The sequence below is a fragment of the Falco peregrinus genome, chromosome 6 (assembly GCF_023634155.1).
Source record: "Falco peregrinus isolate bFalPer1 chromosome 6, bFalPer1.pri, whole genome shotgun sequence".
Classification (NCBI taxonomy): domain Eukaryota; kingdom Metazoa; phylum Chordata; class Aves; order Falconiformes; family Falconidae; genus Falco; species Falco peregrinus.
The window spans coordinates 74,805,171-74,830,376 of NC_073726.1; the positions used below are offsets into that span (position 1 = coordinate 74,805,171).

The 25,206-nt window shown below is 40.9% G+C and overlaps 1 protein-coding gene across 11 annotated transcripts in view; it reads left to right on the forward strand.

Moving 5' to 3' along the window:
- The window catches only part of SOX5 (SRY-box transcription factor 5), a 296,996-nt gene that overhangs the window by 124,897 nt on the left and 146,893 nt on the right, over positions 1–25,206 (forward strand). For all 11 annotated transcript variants that reach the window (XM_027790491.2, XM_013301316.3, XM_055808076.1 and 8 more), the window contains 3 exons: positions 6,717–6,803; positions 20,509–20,681; positions 23,173–23,241. In XM_027790491.2, the coding sequence (XP_027646292.1) occupies positions 6,717–6,803; positions 20,509–20,681; positions 23,173–23,241 (329 nt within the window). The remainder of the gene's footprint in view (positions 1–6,716; positions 6,804–20,508; positions 20,682–23,172; positions 23,242–25,206) is intronic.

Below are 25,206 nucleotides of genomic sequence, written 5' to 3' on the forward strand. Positions count from 1 at the left end.
GAGCACCGTAGCTTCCTAAATATCTCATTGAAATGAGAATATTTCATTCGGCTCCGTGAGTTTGTGCCCAAAGTCCAAAAAATATTCTGTGTGTAAAAAACCTCGAAACAACAAAGGACCCAACAGCACACTACTTTCTGCCCAGTCAGAGAAGCCCCAGGTAGTATTGTCCTTAGCACCACATTTTTGCTTATTATGCCTGAGCAACTATGTCCTGCATTTGAACAGTATTTACATTTATAGAGGTGTTTCCTAGTGTCTTCTCCAAAAGTTTAAAATGCTTTTAGACTGGTGAAAAATTGCAGTACTTCCTGGAAGGCAAGAGAAAAATGTATGTTGTGTGGTCTTTGATTTCCAAATTTAAATACATTCTGTGTTGTGCCTGCTCATGATTCATAGTGTCTTGCCTAGCTGCAAGTAGTTCCCTAAAAGCATGATTCTGTTGATGGAGAACCGTATGTGTATGCAGATGCTGTGTGTCTATGTAACCTGCTGATACCAAACATTTCTTCATAATAGTTGCTTTATTTTCTTTGCTATGAAAATTGTTTCTGATTTTGTATAGGTATGACCTTCATAATAAGAAATGGGTGCCTAAAAAGAGAAATTTCTTGTGTCTGACTATGTGCTTGTCTGCTCTTTTAAAGGAAGAGTGGAGATCTGACCTTAATCTTGTTTCCTGATTTAAACCAGAAAGGGTTCGTTGTGGTGCGTGAACACAGAACAGAGTACCAGTGGGATGGCGTGTCAATAGCTGAGGGTTGTAGAAATGGTGAGTGGAACTGTGGCCAACAGGTGTAACATATTTATGACCATGGCAGAAGAAAAGAGTGAATAATGGATGGAGGGTATTTGCCAGCTCTTTCATAATATAAAGTGCTTGCCAAAAGTGGAAGGTATATCAGCCAATGCTAAAGTTTATTCGTGATCATTTGTGCCGACCAAATACTTCTTCCTCTAGGAATGACACGAGTTGGCAGGAAATGTCTGGTGGTCTGGCTGGGTATTGAGCAGCTCCTGGCTTCTCTCTGCTCTGCTACACTTCATGTCATCATCCTTGCTGAGGCCAAACATCTTTCATTTACTTTGTTCTAAGGAGTCTTTCTCTTTCATCCCAGGACGAGAACTGTTCACAGTAGTTATGGAGGAGGGAACACTTTGGGTATCTCCTTCAGAGAGCACCCGTGCTCAGACGCCCACACACCACGAAAGCAGGACTCCTACCGTTCCTGACTCGTGTTCGACTTAATGTCAGCCTCCTTCCCTTTTATGGGAGAAGCTGTCTCTTCTTTACAATGTCAGAGCTTTGCTTTCCCCTTTCCTCTTCAAATATGGTTCTTCTGGAAGCACCTCATGTGGTGATGCCCTGTCCCACACCTTGTTACAGCATGATGGAAGTGCATGCCTTTCTCTGGAAGCAAGCAGCTGCATGAGACTGAAGTGTGCTTTTAGTAAATAATCAGCAGGAGCAGAAAGAGGTAATAGGAAGAGATTTGGCAGTGAAGACCATTCAAAGCTTTTCTAAGTGGATTTCCAGGACTGTGACCCTGGAGCATGGATTGAAAAGAGCTACCAGAGAGGTTAGGCCTGAAGGGAACACTGCTCTGTGGGACTGTGTTTTTGGAAGGCTGCCGAGGCAGGTTCAGGTACACGTGCATCTGCACTGCCACTGAATTGAGAGTAGGATTAGGTCATTCCCAAAGGGGAGTTACAATGCCTGAAAAAATTAACACAACTTCTGGAAGCAGACTAAATTAAATAGAAGTCTAGCAGACTGTGCTAAAAGTGGTGCCTCTTACTATGGCTTTGTAGCCTTTACCACTTCTGGAAACAAACTGCTGCTTACTCGGTGTGAAAACTTTAAGTCTTTTAAGCAAATAAGTTGATGAAGCTATATTTAAACTTCAAATACAGAAGTAGAGGTACAGTGCCACACTTGTTAGCACACAAAAAGTTAGATTAAAAAGCGATGTTATGTTACTTAGATGCTTTGCTTTCCGTTACTGTCAGAGCAATACAGCGTATGTATATGCGTGCCCAACACATACAGATCAATGCATACGTGAGTCTGTACATGCAAATCAGAGCAGTTAACATGGGACTATTGCACCAGTGAGAAAGTGGTTTAATTCTGTGCACTGAAGGCCTGTGTGAGAATTGCTGGCTGCTGGCATCGGTCTCCAGGTCTCATTGTTGTAGATGAGGGAGTCAGTCTCGATGGTGCTTGGCACAGGAGGGCAGGAGGGGAGGAGGGAGAGTGGCGGGGCCGGGCCGGGGGCACCGAGGAGCCAGTGTGCTGCTGGCACAGTTGGAGGGCCATTCACCAGTGGGTATTGCCATATGCAGTGATGCGAAGAAGCATATGCAAGCAACAGAGGCAAGGGTGAAACAAGAAAAACAAAATGTGCCGTAAATATCTCTAGAAAGAGCTAATGACTGACAAATGTGCTGAATAGAGACAGCAGAAATAATTTTTGTGGATGAATTTGTATCTCTATTAATTCAATTGGTCTTCTCTTCGCCAACATTGCCTTAATGATTCCTGTTATTCTTCCCATCAGTCTTTTTCTTTGGTACCCTACCCGTAATCCCCTTCTCTAACACCACTTAACACTTTTTATAGTGTTTCTGGAACAAAAATGTTTCCCAAACATTAGTGAATTACTGTTCACAAGCAACCCGTGAACAACTCTTCTGTAGATGTATTCATACTGTGCTGTGGATAGACTTGGAGTTGTTTTATTGTGTGCAGTAGGACCTACATTGCAAATAGGTAATGGAGGATATCCTTAGCTCAAGTGGGACTCGGAAGAAGAAATGGGGCTAATCCTGGGTTCCTCTCGAAGATGAAATTAGGAGACACTCTGAATAATCAGAACTTAGAGTGGCAGCTCACACCGTGTATAGCTTTTTGGAAATGCTAATATAGATTATCATATTAGCTATCCTGATGCATATCCAAAATTTGTCACAATATGCCTCAGATTTTGGATGTAGGAACATTGTTCTGGTGAATCCAAGGGGGGAGTAAGTGGTGAAGTGGGGATCAAGAATAGTAGTACCTGTCTGCAAACCCCCTTTCCCAGTTTCAAGCTGCACGTTAACGTGCGCAAGCGTTGAAAGTTCTACTGACTTTCTAACAAATCCAGAGAACAAGTGCTTTGCAAACAAGATACAGTGTTTATTTCTTTTCTTAATTTGAGCATCATCTTCCCAATGAAGTCTAAAAAAAAAAAAAATCAAACAAAAACCTGAACAAAAGATTACTTTGTTTCTGTATAATTCATGAAAGCTCTACAGTTGTAACCTTTTAAACAGTTATTTTTATTTAAGATGTGTAAATTTCAAATCTTTTTTTAATGGCGTATGTAAATGACATAATAAATGGTTGTTTCCAAGATATGGTGCATAATGTATTTCACAAGCATCTACTGAAATGTGATAGGTTGAGTACATGAATAGCATATTTTATGTAAGTACAATATGTTAACACGGTATATAATAGAATTAAACAAGCTGTAATTTAATATAGCCCTTTAGCTCTATAAAGCTATAGGGGTGAGGAAGCTATTGTCTTTCAGAATTAAAGTTCTTTTTAAGTGTTAGCAAAAGGACACCGATTTGCTGATTCTAGATCGAAATTCTGTTGAAGTGCCTTATGTAAAAATTGCAGTTCAAGTCAAGGGAGGTTTGAAACTAAGTTAGTACATCAATTAAATATGATTATGTGGGGGGGGGGGTTAAAGGAAAAAATCTATATAATATCATTTTAAATAGTTAACATACAGTATTTCAACAGGGGAAGCGCTGATTAGATCACCACAATCTCTTTTATGCCATCAGGATTGCTGAGGGGCTTATAATCGTGTTAAATTTTCATATTACTCATATTCACACATTAATGAACAGATGCATTGTTACTATTGGGATTTTGCCATTTGGCCTTTCACATCTCTAATCGCGCTTTCCTACCGAGATCTTTTACCATTCTCGCAGAAATTCAGTCATTGATACCACGGCCGGTCCATCGCCTTCATTATCCTCCGCTCGTTTCCTCCGCCGGCTTCTCCCGCAATCACCGGCGGAGTCAGGTGGCGGGGTGCGGAGGGGGGTACTCATTTGTAACGCTGGTCCCTCGGTCACCGGGGTGCGGATTGACACAGCGGGGTGCGCACACCCCCCCCGCGCACGCATGCCCTCCCCGTAAAGTCACACCGGGGCCCGTCCCAGCGCTGCTCGCCGGGCGGCTGCGGCGGATCGGTGCGGGCTCCGCAGCCCCGTTTGCGGCGGGGCGGGGCGGGCGATGCCTCAGCCACGGCCGGCTCAGCGGGGCCCTGGCAGCCCCGGCGAGCGGCTACTGTTGCTTTAACGCGGCAAGTTAGACAGAAGACTTCTGTTTCTTGCCGAGCGCACCACGGCGAATATTTCGTCTAGCCGCAGGGGGAAAAGCTTTGTGGTGGACTTCGCTGACAATAGACTTTTAAAAGTAAGGCGGGCTGCTTTTGGTGCCTGCAGGCTCTTGGAGCCTATTGTCGGCTCACAATGGATTTCTCATTGCCGCATTCCTGCTTTGCAAAGATTTGTTAGCTTTTAGTGACTGACGGCCCTCTGCTACAAATACCGCGTTTGCTCTGGCCTGTTTACACGCTGGTCGAGAATTTTTTAGAAAAGCGGCGGAAAATAAAATAAATAAAATAATATTTTTTTTAAAACAAGACAAGTGGCGGCGTTTGTTCGACCTATTCAGACATGTTTGGGAGAATGGTTTCCTTCGTGGGTGCTTCCAGGCGACCCGCAAACTTCAGAAGTAGCGGTGGAAGTGCCTCGAGCGTGGCGGCTTCTCCGTATCGTCAGCCCCGGCAGGGAAACGGTCATTGCACCGCAGCTTCTCCCATCTATTTCGTTAGGATTTCATTGCAGTTGTCGGGTTTCTAACAGAAAACTTGGCGTTCAGGCGCTCCTGGGTGACCGTGTCCGGGGTCAGCGCAAGGAGCGACCCTTCCTGCCAGAGCCTGCCCCTCTGAGAGCAGTTACAGAGGACACCGGAGCGTTGCAACGTGTATAAAAACGTTGGGGGGGGGGGGGGGGGGGATGAAATAAAATAAATCTCACCTACAGCCAGTGGGATGCGGGGCCGCTGGGCTCGCAGCGCCCGGCGCGGTGCGGCCGCGGGGACGTACCTGGGCGCGGGCTCCCGCGGGCGCGCACCCCCCGCGAGGCGGCGGGCGGGGGTTGGGGGGGGCGGTGAAGAGCGGGAGGGCACCGTGTGCCCGAGCCACCGTGCTCGTTTGTGCGTCCGGTGTGAGGGGGCTTTGGGCTCGGGTGTGACAGGCGGTGTGTGCGGAGGGGACAAGGCGGCGCGCGGAGCCGGCCGGCGGGCGGGGGGACCCGGCCGGGCCCCCGGGAGCCTCCCCGCGGCGGTGCGGGGCGGCTGCCTCCGAGCTGGAAGTTGGGGCTTGAAGAAAGGAGGCAGAATTAGCCAAACGAGATAATGAAGGTTGCTCATAATGGTTTTTACTGTGGGGAAAATTAACCAGTTGCTAATAATTGTATGGTCTCTAGGCCAGACGGTCCCTTTGATAAGTTAACATGTACTCCCTTTATGCTCCTGGTAGGGGGTAAACAAATGCCTGAACAAATACAAATACACATAAACACAAATGTGGAGAATAGCAGTATATGTCTTAGATCCAGATAATAAGTGTGGGTATTGTTATTTAGATGGGGCATACTGGGACACTTATCTTTTAGTACACTCCATTTTCTAACTGAATGCAGTGCTAATCGTGGGATTGAAAGCTATTGTAATTGTGTACCCATCTAAATGCTGACAAGAATATACAATTACATTGTTTGGAATTGAGTTTAATGTTCTCTGAATTTTGTTAGCATTTATATTTACTTATGCATTAAAATTCTACACAAAAGGAGGTCAGAATACAAGAGTTACAGACATAAATATCAGACCCATCCACACCCTCGGTGCATTTTTCCTGAAAATACCGAACAAATATATTTTATTTTATTTTATTTTTCAAGGAAGTGATAGAATCTGAAATGAGCAAATAATGGGTTTCCATTCTAAGCAGTGCCTTTTCTCCCTCTGGATTTTGCAATCCTTTAAAGCTTTTTTCATACCCAACTTTTTATTATTATTTATAATGTGCGTGTTACTAGAAAATCTTTCCACAGTATGCTTACCACCACACGATGTTTAAACACACATTATAAAGTGGATGTAATTGTAAAGACTCAGAGGGATATAATTACATGTAGCAGATTTAGGAGCTAATTCTTTGCTTCTCTCTCTCTCTCTTTACTCTGCATTTTATCAACATAATTATTTTTTGACTGCAGACTAACACCCAGAAATTGACAGGCATCCATTATAGGCAGCAACTTGTTCACCAAATTGAAAAACAATGAACTGCAGGTTTATATGTGCCCATTGTCATACAGAATTACCGGGGCTTTGTTCCACAAGAGGAAAAAGCTAATGGTTTTGAAACCGCAGGTGACAAAACACTTTTTTTTTTCTCCTTTTTTTTCTCCCCCCCCCCCCCCCCCCCCCCCTTATCAGTTTGTTGATGAAGTCATTATGAACTGGGGCCCAGAATAGGGTTGGCCTTATTTTTAGCAGATAGACTTTTAATGAGTTCTATTGTGGAGACAGTCATGTTGATTTGCTTACATTTTTTTTCCCCCCCTTCACTCAGAAACTCCCAGTATTGAAAAGCTACTATCAAAGGACTGGAAAGACAAGCTTCTTGCCATGGGATCAGGGAACTTTGGAGAAATAAAAGGTAATGCTGTTTCTGTGATAAAAACAAATTGAGAATATATATACAGCCATCACTGGCTTTATGGAACTTTGTTTGTTTGCTCTTCTTCCCTTCCCCTTGAAACGTCGTTATTTGGGGCTTCAATGAAATGTATGCTCTCCATCTGTGATAATGTAAATAAATTAAATGGTATATTGCCCTAAGTGAATGAACTTCTGTAAAGCTTTTGTTGCATATATTATTCTGTGTTGTAAGAGGACATGTTCTCTTACTGGGTTGGAAAAAAAAGTCAAATCACATATCAAACACAGGCTTATGTGGTGTCAGAATGTAGCAGAGCTCAGCTTCTGAAATCTGAGGGTGATCAGAAGTCCTTGTTAATTTTTGGACAGATTTTGATGATGTAGATTTTTTTGACTTCTCTGTGTGTAGGGGGGGGGAGGGGAAAGAGCAAAGTTTGTGTAATGATACCTCTAGGTACCAAAATTAGGCAATGCAGATTTTAAAAGACAGCGTACAACATCTGTGCACTAAAGCATGTTCTTTTAAAGCTGTACTCCAGAAGGAAAATGACAAAATTTGACCACTCTCCAGCAGCAGTAGCTTCTGCTTTGCCAAGATATTTCCCCATTTTATATATGTGAGGTCATTTTAGGGAACCTGTAGTTGTTTGTTTTCACAGAATTTAATATTTTTATAATTCTTCCTCAGGGCTTGTGATGAGGAACCGACTCAAAATACATGTGCGTAAAAAAATTAGTTTTCAGAGCAGCCGTTATCACTCTGAAAAGAAACAGTGACTCTGATTCTTCTCCCATTCGTATCAGCGTACATCTGGAGTAGAAAAATCCAAGCCAATGTTGTTTTGGAAATGTGAAAGTAGAATGAGATTTAAATGAAACCCTTCTTTTATGTTTATAAACTAGATTTCATTTCTCTTTGTTATTTTTGTTTTCTTTGCTTACCAATGTTGTCCCTGATAACGAGATCCTCATTCAGGCCGTCTCCCAAACCTTGTGCCTGACAAGTTTAAGGGCCTTCTGCACAGGAGGTGGGCAGCATTCAGTAAAGAGTAGAATATGATACGCTCTTGGAAGTTAATGTATTGGTACATGTGCAAAGATAGTGTTATTTTAATGATGTGTGCCTTCCAGCTTGTCACTCGTAAGCCACTGGCATTAGTTTGCACTAGTCCGCTGACTTACGCAAGTTGGAAAGTATGCCACTTGCTTCCCTTAGCTTCTCCCCAAGAAGCTGTAATTCAAAAATATATATATGTATACGTTACATATGTAGGATAACTTTATAGCCGAATATAGTGCTTCGGCCGCAAATAGGCTAAGATATTATTATTATAACAGAGGGCCAAACCCTGGGTTCTTTATTCCCACTGAGCACGTTTGCTCCATGTGCGTAAAGCTACAGGTTGTGAAGAGACAGGGTAGCCACTGGGCTTATCTGCAAGTTCTGTTTTTTAAAAGTATATTGTTTTAAAATAGCATCATCGGCTGCCACAGGCTGATGAGTCTTTAAGATCTTTCAGGCCTGAAGTACACAGGCAGCTTTCATACCCACTTTTGGGTGTGTGTTTCAGCAGTTCTTGCATGTTGTCTGGAGCCTCTTAACTCTGGACGTGCTGGAGCCTTTGGAAGGACTCGCAGTGATTCTCCCTCTGCCTTTGGACTCGGTGAAGCTGCCCTGAGAAGTGCTGCGCACTGAGAAGGCGGTCTGTTCCCAGTCCCTATGATCTTGTTCTGTTGGAGGGCAATGTTTTTTTCTCCCTTCCTCTCTTTCCCTTTCACAAGCTAAACTTGAAAGCGGCAGCAGCAGCTATATGCTAGCACGAAAGAAATTCAACAGTCCTTTCAGTCTTGCCTGGGGGGAGGATGGGGAGCAACAGCACAGCCTCAAAGAAGAGTTTTCTTTGCTTTAATTTTTGTTTTTTAGCTTCATATTTTGAACACAAGTCGAGTTATTGTTCTGTAGCTCTGTTCAAAAGCTTCACATCTGAGGCTTTTTAGTGCGACTGTGGTTCTATGGTTGGGGGCATGGTTATTAGGTGTTTGGATCAGGTTTGGCAGTAAGCTGTGAAAACAGGCACTGGTTTATTTTTCCTACTGACTGCCGTGACAGTTGCAATTATTGTCCATTGTTCCTAGGTGGCTAGAAAGGAGGGAGGATACAATAGAGCATTGCCCTCTGGGGGTAAATGAATTTGACTTACAGGTTCTTGGGGGGTCAGGCAGGCTGATTATTTAGTGCCCAGGAATGCGGTTTTCATGGCACCGCCAGCCATGAGCGGCCAACAAACAATGGCTCAGCTGTATTGCAGCTGTATTTAGTGAGGCAACATGAAAGGTGTGCAAGTTGAGCTGTTTTATACTCACGTACGCGTGTCCAAACACACGTATATTATGCTAGAAAATGTTTTTGTCCTTCTATAGGAACGTAGAGTTATTAAGTTTTCCAGTTGTGATTTTTTAATTAACTTCTCCCTGTATTTGGCCTGGCAGCTGTATTTTTTTTTTCCTTATTTCTCTATTAGTGATATTTGGAAACCCCGCACAAGTAGCGTCTTATTATTAATACACCCTGGAATGTGGACAGCACTAGAAGCTGTACTGCCCAACTGTCTTAGGAACTGCATAGTTTTTTCCATGTAACTGTTCAAAATTTCATTGTGTTTTTCATTAGATCCGGGGGAGGTTTAGTATGTCATGTGCTAAAGTCTCAGCACTAGGCTACATATTGTTAATGCCCAAGTCTGTGTTATTACCATTGAGTTTTATTCTCTGGGAGAGATTAAAAGAAAGGGAGATGAAGCAGAAGACTTTATTTTCTATTAGTGTGATTTCTTTTAAGTTAGAAAGCAGTAATATTTTATTAAAGATGGGGGAGTTGGTGAATGGCTGGAAGTTGCCAGACTCCCACATTTTGTATTCAGTTGTTCCTCTTAGTTCCTTTGTTACTTTCGGCAGCTACTTTAAGCCCTCCTTTCTTCCTCTGCATGCCTGTAAAATGGGAGAACCATCCCTGAGTATGTGCAGAGGTCTAGCTACAAGCGACAAGATCACAGTTAAGAAGGATCTATGTATGTCCAGTTACTAATGGAAAAGGAAATGTGATATTGCGCTCCGAGGCTTGACTGAAAGGTGCTGCAAGGGAATACTCTTCTACTTAAATGGGGCAAAATCTAGAACCTTGCGTATCTGCAGAAATTTTAACTGAAGTGCCTCTCTTTGTTTGGAGAGGTAGTCTGGGGCTAAATAATTTATACAGTTTGGGCACTGGAGATTTCTTAAGAAATTTTGTTTCAAAATCCATGGAATTTTTACTCTGTTCAAAACAAGTCTACAGTAAAACCCGCAAAACATGCTGTTAAATTGAAATATTTTAAAATAAAGCTGTAAAACTCTATATTGAATTGGTTAAAGCCTGTTCAAACTTACTTATATCCATCATATTCAAGAACGGGGCTCAAAAGACCTCTGGATTATTCACGGATAATGCAGTTTATTGGATTCAGTGGAGCAGAGAGAACTTCAGGTCTCAAACCGATCATCTACAGGAAGGAAAATTATACCCCCTTTCTGCTTTCAGCGTAGCCACCTGATCCCTGTGCATTGCAGGGTGAAAGTGGCTGTTTTCCTCCAAAGCGATGTTACTGATTCCAGCAGATGCAGCATGTAGGCTGGGCCGTTGGTAGCAAAAGGTATAAGAAGTCTATTGCCACACTCTTCGATGTCGGTGGCCATCCCTATGCTTAGAAAATTAACATGAAACATCTGTTTCACTGGCATTGGGCCTCCCCTGAGCAGACTTCAATGAACGGTGCTGGCCTCCCAGGTGGCCAGGCGCATCGTGAGGTGCAGTCTTGCTAAGGCTGATGTGAGACAGCTTTAACCACGATGGGGACTCTTTTTAAAACTTCCCTGGCGTACACAAAGCCTTTCTGCTAATCTTGTCCATCTCTTGCTTATTGAGAGTTGTCAAGAAATAATAATACATATTTTTATGTTCTCCACTTAGCTAATTTTGAATAGGTGTGTGGAACAAAAGGCTAAACTGACTTTTGTTTCCAATCATTCTGAGTTGGTTTGCTATTGAAGTGAAGGCGTTGTTCACAGTGATTGCACCTGAATCTTTCAAGAAAGACCAGGCAAGTCTGAACCTGATATTTTTTTGTTGTTGTTTGAAAATCCTTTTCCATTGTACAGGTTAGTTCCTAAACAACTCGGGTGAAGTGTTTCCTGCATTCATTGTTAAAGGGAATCAGCATTAGGGTAAAATCCGCTCTTCATTGTATCCACTTAAATGTAGGTGACTCCAAAGAGGGTACTGGAGTAACCACAAGTTTCTGAGTGTAATTGAATGAAAGATTAGGCTACCGATCCTAATCCTTAATGCATGATAAAACAGACATTCTTTTTGTGTGGGAAACTGGGTTCCAAGTTACGTGAAGTATCAGTGCGGGTATTATATCAAGCTGTGTTTGATGTGTGATAGAGCTGTGTTTGCTGAAGACTAATTTTGCTTATACGTCAGAAGATGGGGCATGAGAGACTATGCAGTGAACGGTCTTACAACTGCCAATAATGGATAAAGAGAAATAATCCATTCAGCAATACTATAGCGCATCAGAGCCCATGAATTAAAGACATATGTTATGTAGATTCAATGTATGGATTAAAACGGATAATCTGGTAGGTGACACACAGAATCTTGAGATAAGTGTGCTATGCAGATTCGGTATATGGATTGTGACGGATAATTCCATTTAAGTAATGCTGGACAAGTTGAAGACAAGTAAGCTTTGAGTAGTGCTCAGGTTATGTGCAGTAATCCAGTGAGTGACACTTTGGATCGCATAATCTGTAAACTGAAGACAAGGAAGGTAGGGATTCTGTGTTTAGATGTGGACAAGAGGAAGGAGGGGGAAGAGAAGAGAGGTAATTCATGGGGAATACGCTGGGTTTAAACCTTTGACTAATACAGCACAGATCCCCAGGAGATGTGTGAAAACTGCACACTTTCTTAGGAGCGGTGTGAATTTTGCACTTGCAAATTAATGGTTGAAAAAATGTTTGCAAACTTGTGTCAGATGTGGACGCTTTGCATTATTTTTTGTGGATAGTATTGTATTTGGAGTGGGGAGAGAAGGAGGGTGAGAGTCATAAGTGAAGGAGGTAAGATAAATTCAATACTTATTGCAACCTACTTAGTATCTCTGTGTTTGTTTTTTGGGGGTGTTTAATAGTAGCAAATTGCTGACAGTGAGCTTTAGTCCTTTGTTAATATTTCAGAAGTGCTGGGGGGGCAGGGAATAGAACCTGCCCAGCGGCACACAGGGAAACCTAAGTTTTGAGAGGAAATTTGGCAGCTGCCGAAATAGTGGAGGTTGGTCACAATGCAATATGATACTCTCAGGCTGCAGAGAAGGAGACGGTGCCAACTGAGCCACACCAACGCAGAAAGTCTTTCAGGCCAAATGAAAGCCTGAAATGGAGATTGTGACTGGATGGAGCTGCTCCTATTTGACCTTAGAGCGGCAGGTTAGTTGAAGGTAGTATCTGTGGAAGGGAGGATTGGAGGAATCTTTTTTTTTAGAGCATCTAAAATGCAAAAAATGTGAATTTGTGACAAAGCAGCAAGTTTGGGTTCTTCCAGATTTATGTATTTTTTTTTAAAGGTACCTAATTTGATCAGAAAAAATCAGGTTCTATTTAAATGAAACACAACTTTTCTTTTTAAGAAGTGCTTATTAATAGAGAGAAGAGAATAAAATTGAACTAATTAAAGTAGCAAATGCCAGTGGCTTTATTTTGTTTGAACATATGGAGGCCAAACCACTATATTTAAAAATCGGTGTGAGGGTTGGATGACAAAAGGGACCTAAAGCAGTTCTTTGTACTGAAATTACCTGAAAGATGTGCTGATAGAGATGAATGTTGCTGAGCTACAACTACCAGTTTGTCAAAACAAAGCAAATATACATACACATACGTGTTTTTTACAGGTTTTCCTGCTGCTGCGTGAAATTCCAGCAGCAAATGCCATTTCTCTAGCCTAGTTCTAGCTTGTTGTCTAGACAGTAAAACAATGAATAACCTTTGAGAAATAGTCTCAATACAAATGTTGTCTATTCCTTTTGTAACCTTGACAATAAGTTACTAACCTGGTTGAATACCAAGCTTTGTTTGCAATCTGCTGTACCAAAACTTTTTCTAACAGCAAATAAAGAATACTCAGTGACCACTTCTTTCCAGCATTGCGAAATAGTAATGTGCTGGTCTGTTATAGAGCAGACGGCTAAGTTTTTGTCCCCACAGAATATTAATTCTTGAGGGTAGTAATGGCAAAAGATGGTAATTGTTCATCATGTGTTTTTATTCATTCTGCAAAGTCTTCCACTGAAACTTAAAAGATTAAGAGTGTCTGTATGCTGAAATAAATAACTTCCTTCTAGCTTGCTATTCTTAAAAGGATTTTTATTTGTCAAACAGAAAACAAGATTCACTACATAAATCTGTAGGTACAGACAAATCAGTTTGAATTCTGGGCTTTTTCTTTCCTTGTTTCTTTTTCTGGTGGCTGAGGCTTGCTGAGTCAAAAGCAGTCAGAAAGTTTTCTTTTATTATGCTGACTTCCCATATCAATCAGATGAAGTAATTTAATTTAGCAAGGTAGGTAGTTGTAAGCGATGCAGTCATTGTGTAGTAAAGTTGGCTTAAATACTTAATGATAAATGCCAGTTTTTAGATGTTTATGTCCTGGCAGCTCCAAGATTTACTGGCCTGAAAAGCTGTGTGCCAGTCCAAAATAAAACACTTTCTGAAGTATTGATAGGGAAGCATCAAGGGAATTTGCACACGTGCACAAGCGCATACCCACATCCACCCACCAACACATACCAGCAAGTACGTAATTTAAATTATATACTTATTGCTTGGTCATAAACATTTGACATTTGTGTTCAAAGACAGAAGAAAGAAGAGTTTAAATTCTGCACTTACCTCAGCCAGTTAGATGTGTTTATCAGACTACGTTTCCTGAAGGCACGTAACACCAGGTCCCCATTGCCTCACATATACACTGTCGGGTGACGTCAGCAGCGCAGCCGTCTGTGCTGTGCAGCAAGGGGAGAATACTCCTCTTTAAAATTGTTGCATTATAAATAGATTATTTTTTTTTTCAGAGTGAGCATGACAAAGATTAGTTTGCTTTTAAGTAGAAGATGACTAGATGACCTGTCTATTTTACTTTCCTGCTTTCCTTACCGAGCAGGGTAATGTTGGGTTTGGATTTCTTATGTGGCAGAGCAAAGTTAAAGCTGGGGTGGGGAGTGGGGAAAGAAAAAGAGTTGACGATGGGATGAGAATGAAACTCTCAAGAAAAGATACCAGAATGAAACCCTCAAGAAAAAAGTACTTATTATATGTACTGCTGATATTTTTTATTATTATTTGAATATAGTAAGTGCTAGTAGGGGTTTGATTCTTCTGAGGACAGTTTAGTTAATAGGCTGTTCAGTTTGAAAAAGCTCCTTCTCGTCTCTTTTTCAATTTTGTATCAAAATCGTTACATCCCTAGCTGAAAAATCACACTGAAAAAACAAACTGCTGCAGGAAATGCTTGGAGGTGACTCAGTTTTTAGCTGATGTACGGGTTGTAGTTGTGTCCTCATCACACTGTCTGTTGCATCAGAGTAAAGTTAGACAGAAACTGTGTTGTGGCATGGTTTGGTTTGCTTGCTGAGTTGGATGGCATCAATAATTGCTTCATTCATAGGGTCCCCTTGGCTAGAACCCTACCTGGTATCAAACTGGGTCAAGCAAAGATTTAATTATCTATTTAACATGTATCCCTGTTAAAGTCAGTAGGAATATTCTTGGCCTTACTGAAATAGTTCTGCTGGTGACTTCAGTGAGGCCAGTAATAAAATGGCTTATAGTGCATAAAGGTAAGAATTACTTTAGGCAAGTTTCCGCAAACATCTCAGTTTTTTCTTAAAAAAAAAAATGCATACCACTACCTTTCTGCCTGCTCACAGTCTTGAAGAAGATCAGTTAGCTGATGCTTTTTAAAAAATGCTCTATACTGCATGCTGCAATTATTATAATACATCCTAACGTTATTTGAATACAGAGTAGTTAAAAATATTCTTATTTCCATTTAATGATTTTTCTTCCCCCCCCCAAACCTGTGTAGATACAGGAGGATATTTTTTTTTCTTTTGTAACCATAGTTAATGATACAAACGTAATGCAATACTATTGTGTCTTCCAGGCTTTGTACTCACACATTGTTTTCTTTGATTTTTCTTTGAAAGACAGATGCTGACAGTTCAAAAGCTATTTATGTAATTACTTTGATAGTAAACTGACTCGGGGGATAAATTTCACTGTCTGTATGGGTGTGCGTGAGTGTGCACATGAGCACCCCTGATTGATAACATTCCTAGCAGTTTGAGACATGTCAGAAGGATTGAGGAGAGCCTTGCCACGTCTCTGCCCCTTGCAAAATATGCTGGGTGCCGTGCGGATGTGAGCGGATCCGTAGGCTGGCTGCAGGCAAACATTCTCATTGCTTGTGCATTTGCAGCAAAAGCTTCAAATGCCTGTTAAGAAAATATTGGCTTTCCTAATTTCTCATTTACATTCTCATTCTGTCTAATAAATTATAATAAAGTATTTACTGTTTTGATTGCAAAATTGGTTTCTCTGCCTTTTTTTTTGCTTTGGTTCTGTTTTGGGTGGATATGCCAAGGTTTCTCCTGTTCGTTTTCTCACTTTAAGTGTGTCATTTGGTCATATTGGTGTCTTCATTCTAATGTTTATTAAAATGTTACTGTCACTGCCAGTCTGAGACTGTGAATCAGAACTAAGAATGTGTAATAGTTTATTTCACATTTGAGTAAATTTCTCTTACTACTTAAACACTATTATGGATAGTGTTGATCTGAGATGAAGTTTAGGTTTGACGATACAGAATGCCACTAATTTGAGTCTTCTTTTATTGCCATCTGCTGTGGGTGTTGCATCCACAAACATGGAGGTTTTTCTTTCCGAATCTCTTTTTGTGGTGGTAGAGAATAAGCTGACGCATCTGGAAAGCATCTTTTCTTGGGCCATTCACTATATCAACCCGTAGTGTATACTTTGATGCCTCTCTTCCCTGAGTTGCTTTGATGAGTTGTGAAATACCCACATTTTGCCATTGCAGTACAGAGAGAACAGTATGAGCCATACATACATACAGCCAGCTCCTGAAAGGCAGGCAGTCTGGCAGTTAAAAAGCTTTGTTAAAGATAAAATGTGCAATATCTATTTGTTGTGGATCTGACGGTAATTAGGAGTAATTTTTGAGGCAGCCATTGATGTGAGCCACTCTCCTTTTACTCCTCACTCAATACCTGTGTGAAGTGGTCTAGCTTGCTGTCAAGTTGTTCACTGCAATAATGGGCACTTGTTTTTTCTCCCAGCCGCGCTGCATAGCTGGAGTGAAAGCACTGCAACTGTACAGATTGTGTGTGTGGAGTACGGGCCAGCTCCAGAACTATTCCCAACTCTGTACTACTCGGAGGAGCTCTAAGTGAGTTTAATAATGAAGTGGCTGAAGGTAGCTGCTGGGGCTGGTGGCTTATCCTCACTGAGGTTTGCACTGCCTCCCAAGTCGTAGCAGCATTAGCCGCCACAACGATAGTTCATTAATTCCCAGGTAGCATAATTTAAGCAACTGTCTTTATCTGGTTGGTGCTGTAGTTAGTTAAAATACTGACACGTTTTGCTCTGTAAGCTGTAGAATTCTTAAAATGGAAAGCCCTTAGGTGCCAAGACACTTCACATGATGATAAAGGTTTAGATCTCATGAGGGTTAACAGAAAGAAAATAGTGACGATAGGACAGAAGTCCACCATCCTTGCCTACCTGCAGTCTACAGCATCTAGAAAGGGATACAAAAATGGCAACTGGTGCTCTATCTCTGCAGTGTGGTTTAATATACCAGAAAAATTTCCTGTCACTAAATGTACTTACGTAGTGACCAAGCTGTTGCCCTCAGCTCACCATTAAATAAATAACATCAGGCATCATTTGGCCTTCATTTGTTATGCAAACTAAGTAATTTATGAATCAACTGTGAAATGGCCAGTTTGTTGGCCATTTTCATGAAAGATATTATAGAAAAGGTGTGCTAGGTAGTAAGGGTAACATGGAAAAACCCAAACAAACTGAATGCAAACACTTTATGATCAAGACAGTCTGGTTCAAGTACTTCTTTTAATTTTCACACTTTTATAAGCCACCAGTTTTCTGCAAGAAAATTCAAACCAATCTGTCGTTCGTCATCAGTGGGGCTTATATAGGTCTGTGGGTAAGGCAAGGGGAAATCTAGCACCAAGCTCACCGACTCCCAGCAGACCCACACATCTGGTCTCTCTTGCCTCTGGTTTTGTGCAGGTCACTTGAGAGTGTGGCTGCCTGAGGACTTATTTTGCAAGGAATGATACCATAAAGACTTGAAATTATAATTAAGTGTTATTGAAGTTATTAGAAGGACGTGCTAAACACATGAAAATAAAGTACCTACTAAGCCATGTTTTCCGGAAAGTATTCTCCAACAAAAGATTTTCTTTAGCACTTGACTGATAAATTCTCCCTTTTGGTTTATTAGCAAACTGAAATTGCTCAAGAAATACAAAGCGAGGAGGCTGCCTTTTGTCATACTACTTCCCTTCCATTTTTAGAAGCTGAAGGAATTATGCATTGTACTTGTAAAGTTAGTACATAAAGCCCCTCACTTCAGGCACCTCGGAGTTTCTTTAAATACTGAGCAACAGTGAAGAGACAGAGTTTGGTGGATTTGCCCACAGCTGCACGGCTGCAGCGTGCCTGCAGCTCCGGCGTCTGCACCAGCACCCCAGTACCCTGAGCACTTGCTCTTAGTTCATCCAGTCTTTCCTCTCACTCCTGCAACTCAAATAAAGCTGCTGTTTTCCCAGGGAAGAAGTTTTTTTGGCTTCTCTCTAGGTAAATCAGATTAAAGAAGGACCTGTAGGTGGATGGCCCTGCAGTTGCGCAGGTGTTCCGCGTCGTGCTCGGGGCGGCAGCGCATGGAGCCTCCTGCTCCCTCTTGGGAAGCGCAGCCTGAGCTTTGCAGCACAGGGCTGGCTATCAGCATTGCTTTTTCTGCTGCTGTCGGTAACTAACTCTGTGACCCCTCTGTCAGTTTACACATATGGAAACATTTTTCCACCTTTCAAAGGTGTGGTGGGGATTAATTTAACTTTACAAAGTGCTTTTTGATTCCCAACTGAAAGCTACTGTAGGAGCTCAAAATACACTGATGAACCAGTACTGGCTGAGATCTTTGATCTGTGTGAGTGTATTTGTCGAACAGTTTATTTGACAGTGATTTCTTTTTGCTTACCCTAACTTTAGGAATAAGCCAATCCTGTGTTTTCCTGCTTTCTCTAGGTCCTTCTCCCTCCCTCTCTTGTGCACACTCACCCCTCAGTAAAAGTTTGGAATAAAATGTCTGCCGAGTGAATAAATAAAATATGTAGTTTTCAGATGTTTTAGTGTTCCCAGCGTGTTATACTGCCAGTGTCAGGATACTGATAGTCTTCATTAGACGAGCATTACAGTAAACCGACACACTAGCCACAGGCAGGATGAGGAAGGGACTGCCTTCTAGAATAATTCTGCTGTGCCACTTGGAAACACTGCACCCTTTTTCCTAGGGAAAAACAAATGAAGGATGGAAAAGTGGCAATAGAAATTTCTGATTAATTATCTGGCCAGGTGGCAAATGCATTACTTGTAACAGTTCTCCGTCTCCAATGTTTGAAATAAAAATCCCAAGTTAAAAGTGTTTTCTTCAGCAGTGTTAGTATTTTAGCACTGGCTTCCATACTTTTCACAGTTTTTAGCAGAACAGGTTTAAAGTCCTATGGTTCCTGTTTCAGTGTGTTTCTCAAGTTTCCAGCTTGTACCACAGGTTTTTTGGAGGCTATATCTGAGAATATTCTGCTGTAGTTCTTTGTTATGTGATGAGAATATTTTCACATAAATCTCAAGCATCTTAATATGAAGTTAATCAAGTTACATTTCCTTTATAGGAAAATGTTGATTCTTTGTGTTTTACCACTTGTATATGGCTGCCTGCAAATGTATTTAAGGACCTGCACTTGGCTCACATAGCAAATGGGAGGTTGCTTGGGAACACGAGGTTGAAATTAAGAGAATGTAAATTAAAGTAACTATCAAGCAAAGAGCCCTAACAGTGACACCTCCAAGGCTGTGGTACAGTCTTCCAAAGAAAGCAGTGGATGATTCACTATTTCAGACATTTCAATCCCATCTAGAAAGCTGTAGTAAATATATTGTAGGGAACATTCCTGCACTGGCAGGGGGGTAGACTAAATGAGCTATTACCAGTAGCTCTTTTCCATGTCTGACTGATAGTTGGCTAGGAACATGTTTAGCATAGTCGCCAATTTCTCTTCTTTTTTTTTTCCTCACTTGGAGAGCACTGGTGACATTGGCAGAAGAGCGCTTCCTGTGTTTGAGAAAGGTTTGTGTGGCAGGGTTGTCCCAAAAGCAGGCTATTTTCAGAGGAGGCATAGACACTGATAGCCTTTATCCTTTTCTGAAGCTTTTTTAGAAAGGGTTTCATAGGATCTGACTCATGCAAGAGGGTGTGGTGGTATTGGAGATATCTGTGAATTAGCTGCAACACATATTTTCTGGTCTTTTAAATTCAAAGTCAAATGATCCTGGATATACTAATAGTGCCATTTTTTGTTTGAGAGTATGATTCATAGTTTTTGATTTTTCCTGGAATTTTTCCTTCCCTTATAACCCATGTCCTTCTGGGTAGAATGAGAATTTTTACAGAGTGATTATGAGAGCGAGGTAGTCAGTTCGTCTGTCTGTGTCTGCCAAACTCTCCTGTTCTCCCGACATTACAAATGAGAGAGATGGTGGGTTACGCTTAACTCAGTTTGTCTGATATGCTTAGGCAATACTTTTTCCGTTAAAAATGCTCATCAGTGTCAGCAACAGCAATAGTAGTTATTGACAATTTAAATACTATATAATTTCATCCTAATCAGGGCAGCTGTAGATGACATAACAGGTAGTGTGCTGACAGCTGGTGTGCGCTGTGCTGCTAACAGCGAGAAGGCTGGGTGTGGGGAGCTGGAAAGGTATCCAGCACCCAGGAGACTTCCCTGCTTCCACTTGATTATAGAGGGACGTTAATACACATCTGACAATTTCTGTAGGTGTCAAAGCATTGATATGTCTTTGTCAGAAGTTTTTGACAAAAATGTAATTGTCTTTCAAAACTGGAAGTGTTGGGTTTGATCCCCATAAAATATAAACAGTGTTTAAAATTTGAAACTGTTTCAAAACAGGCAGCATCCCCCCCTCCCCGCCCCCCCCCCCCCCCCCCCTTAATCTGATAAGAAGGCAACGGAAAATAGATGAAAGGGCAAGGAAACATTGAAGGAGAACACCAGATCAAAGCATGTGTACAGAATTATCCTCCATGGCTCGTTTTGCTATAGAGGGACAGGTCTTAATGCGCAGTGTATTGCAATATGCTGCAGCTCTTTGGTTCTGCTAAAACTTTGCTTACAGTGAAGCTGCAAAATAAAAAACCTGGCTAGCTCTAAATTTCCTCTTTTCTCTTTACTATTCTTTTTTCACCATATGATGCCCAGGGACTCCAGAAAGCCTAGCTGAGAAAGAAAGGCAGCTCATGGGTATGATCAATCAGCTGACCAGTTTGCGAGAACAGCTGCTAGCAGCTCATGATGAACAGAAGAAACTGGCTGCATCACAGATCGAGAAACAACGCCAACAAATGGAGCTGGCTAAGCAGCAACAAGAACAGGTGAGTGATTATTATAGTGGCTTTCAGCTTAAATAATTTTCTAGGAGGACTTTCCAGTAGTTTAGCTTTTAGGGTTGATACTCTCAAGTTTGTTCTCCACCCAAATTTTTTTTTCCATTTGTTTTTTTAGGTGAAGATGTTTGAACAAAAGCATATTGGAAGAATACTTTGATTTGCCATATATAAAAGGACGCTCTTTGTCTTATAAAGATACACCTTCCATTTTGGAGGTATTCTCTTCCAATAGCGTTTGTTGTTGTGGGTTTTTTAAAATAAGTGTAAATAAGCATGCAAATTCAGTCCTCCTGAATAATCTTCCAATGCTGCTTGAATTCAGTGGTGCCGAACAGGTATAAAAGGAACAAAATGCAGCACTTGGCTTGTAATGTGAGAAATGAAAAGATTGGTTTTGCCAACTGTGGAAAAAAGTGAGGGAGAAGAATATAAAGTCAGTGAACAAGTGCGACTTTTTTTTCTTCTGCACTTGAGAGGCTTGATTTTCAGCTCTTGCAAATATACCTTCCACTGGAAAGGCAAACATGTTTTCACATGTGAACAGTTCCATTGTGCATACATGGCCACATGACATTTTATGCAAGAAAATAACTTTTCTAACAAATTTGTACCATGCAGGTCTTAATAGAAATGAATGTCCATTTTTTGTACCTGAACATGAGCAGAGAATACTTGGACATCTGGTTTAAAATTTTGTCAGGAGTACATACTGATCTGCCTGACCATTTATTTCAGCTTGTAATGAAATGTGATTATATTACAGATTTGCAGCTATGTGAATTTTATGAAGCTTGTGGAATTCTTTGGATGCTGCCATAGTTGTCATACTTCAATGTTTGTATTGTACCAAGCAAGTCTTTAGATTCTAAGCTACTGCTGACAAGTTCAGACCTTGGGGTTTTTAGCCTTGGTTTTCTCTGGTTTTGATTATTTAAAACCCTTATCTTAAATACTATCTGTTTTGGCCTCACACCTGAAATCCCACATAGGGACGACAGGAGAAGTGACTTATCTATTAAACTAGAGAATTTGTATCCCCCATTGTTTACATGGGTAAGTTAGATGAAGGTGTGAAGGTGGAATTGGCAGGATTCTTCCACAAAGCAATATCCTGCAGGAGCTATTTCCCTTGCCCTAACTTTTAAAGTCAGTACTGCTAAAGGATGGCTGAATGATCTGAAAGTGACAAAGAAAATGGAGAGAATGGGAAACAGCAGTAAGAAATCCTGCAAGATTATTATTAAGATAACTAGGATTTCTTTTAATTTAAGAAACTGTGTATAATTCTGCATTATGTAGAAATAAAACAACCAAACTTTCAAAAAAATGTATTGATAAAAATTATTTTGGTTGCTGAAAGAATCAGCTCTAGAAAGAAAACACTTTTTTAATCTTTTAGATATGGTGTTCACTATAAGTGAGTGTTTCTTATGCTGATTATTTAATAATAGAGGAAAATACCTAAGGGGAAGAATGCACAAAATTCCTCCCAGTAAGTATGTGTAAGTTCCCATCTGACCCTGAGATGTGTACACATACCACAGGGAAAGAGCAATACTCCTTCTAATGTTTGTACTGCGGTGCTAGCTATTCATGAAAGCAGAGCTTTTGTGATGACTCAAGTGAGTTTTTCAAGTTTGCTTTTTAAGTTTGAGCTATATAATGGCTTATCTCCATCAGTTCTCGGAGAAGTCTAATTTGGTTCCATTACTGTCTGCTTTTTCCTTCACTGTATATAAAATGTGTCAACAGTAAGGTTCCCAATCATGTAGTCAATGGAGAGGGAAAATGGAAGTCCTTATGGAAAGCGCACATGACTTTAAGACGAGACTTACAACAACTCCATCCACTTCTATAATCACTTCCCGTGTTGAGCTGCATAGCCTCGCACTGCTCCCGTAGTTCCTTCAGCTGACAGACATATTGAAGAGTCAGTCATTTTCCCAAACCCAGTTCCAGCCTTTTGGTGTCTGTTTCTGCATCAAGGAAATAACACACACTAATACCTTCCTCCTGGGTGTCAGATTTCCTTTGTTTTGGAATAGGTGGTGCCAAACATGAAAAGAATATTACTGTCCATCCTACTTTTTTTACCTTTCCTGCCTTCTCCTACTATTTTCCAGTTTGTCTGCCAGTATTATTCTTCCTCCAGCAAGTTGGAGCTCACTTTTGGGGTATTTTAGCAGTGCCATTTCAAGCAGTGAGAGAGGAGATTTTTGCATCAGTGCTTCTCTTGATACCTAGCACAACATTTTTCCATAAGATTCCCTTTCGCACTAGTATTAGCTGTGAATTGCTCCTGAACATGAGCCTCCTGCTTCAGCAGCAGTGTGGGCTGTTGCTGTACCTGCTCCTGAAGGTTTCTTAGCTTAATAGAACAGTTTAAAGAAGCAAGCAGGATGGAAGTTTCCTACGTACTGACCCCAGGAATGGTGATACATAATCCTCATGGTTTTTCTCTGCAATTTCTTCACAGATTGCAAGACAACAGCAGCAGCTCCTGCAACAGCAACACAAAATTAACCTTCTTCAGCAACAGATCCAGGTCAGAGACTGTGTCTCCACCCATGCCCATTATCTCTCTTTCCTTCTTTCTGTTTCCCCATGCTTTCCCTCAGCCATTATTGTTATAGTTTCTTTAAGAATCTCTACAGATGGCTTATATCTTATTTATGGAAACACATGAGGTTGTTACCTGACATGAAGCAAAACAGGTCAGTTTCTGAAAGGCTGTGTATGATTAAAGCAGCTCCTATAGGATCACAAAGCAGATGTGAGAGGAGCTGATCATGTAAGCAAGGGTTTGCAGGATCAAATTGTCTTTCAGCTGTAGATCAGGAGTGGCAAAAGTGTTGCCAGGAAAAGCTGGATTGGAATGGATCTCCTACAACTCTGTTTTAGAGGCTTTGCAGAAGTGAATCTTCAGTGATCAGTAATCAAGGGTACCTCCCTCCCTCTGCCCCAGGTGTTGAAAGTCCAGAAATTTTCAACACTTCGGGTGAATTTGTCTGAGTGAGAAACTGTTCAAAAAGATGGTTAGATACAGACGAACAACTGTAAGTCCTAGGTATGTACAAGTTTACTCCTAGTAGTAGAAAAAAGTTGTTAACCCAGCATAACCAGTAAACTTTATTTAACCTCTTTTTTCCTTAAAGTATTCAGAAGTTTGTTTTCATGCCATTGACTGTATTTCATTACTTTTCTTCCATGTGTATATGTGCATGTCCCTGTTTTGGGATTAATGCAAATCAGTTTGCCCATGAAAGTTTTCACAGACTACCAAAGGAGGGGTTTGACATATTCACAAATATCTAGAATCATGGTAAAATCTCTGGCTGTTTAAGTATGTAATTATGTATAGAGCATTCCCTTCGCTGTGGAAGTGGATGCTGTGTTCTGTTTGTTTAATAACAACAGGATTTTCCTTCCAAAGGTTCTCTTTAATGTTTCAGAATGAGTTGCCTAAAATTATGGGCCATTATCTGTAACTCGTCTAAGAAATTCCAGCAAAATCAGAGGAGTTGTATGGCTTCACGCTAGAAGAAGAACTGGCTCTATCATTTCAGAGGGTATTCTGTCAGTATCAGGACTTGTGTAACTATGAAAAACTTCTGGGAAAGGTCCACCGCTCTGTTATAAAGCAGCTTCTATACAAGATGTGCTTTGCTGAAAATACTTTTGAGATTGGCAAGGCCTGGCTTGGCCTTGACCTCTGGGTTTTTTTTTCTTCTTTCAGTCTGTGTGTGGGAGGTATTTTTCTTTATTGCTGTATCTTTATTAAGACTTTAAAAGAAAAACAATAGTAGAACCTCTACAATAGCAAGGAAAGTATTTACATTTTTAGCATTTAGCTATGGCAGTGAGAGAGGAAGTTATTTTATAAGGAGTGAATAAAAATAAATTGAAGTAACATAATTTGACCACAACCCTTTTAAGTTTTAAGGCCGTGTAGATAAGAATGAAGTATGTCATTTTTAGGGTAGTGGAGAACACTGATTATTGATAATGAGATATAGAGCCTTTCATCTTGTGATCCCTGGTCCAAGTTTGACCTAAGTCAGTAGTAAATGAAAGTCAGCTAGCTACCATCTGATACAAGCTGCAAGCCTAAGAAATGATTTGGAGGTCTGTCTCAAGGGATTTCAGATGAAATATTGACCCTGTTGAGGTCAGAATTTCACCTCCAAGGTCCACTTCACACAAAACCCATCAGATTTGGGGCACCCTCCTTTTGGATGGTCACATGATAAAGGTCAAGAATTGAACGGGCAGAGAGACAATATTGTCCTCATTCCCACAGAGATGATCTGTTTGTAGTGAAATTTTGATTATACTGCCTGCCTCTTGACAGTTTTGTGGTTTGCATGGTCCTGAAGTCTCACGAACCATGGTTGCAGTCCAATTACTGTGAAGTCACTAATTGGAAAAAAACATTTTAAAATAAAAGAAATCCTTATTGAAAATTAATACAAAGCAAAAAATTTCTTCTCAATCGCCTGCTTAGTTGACT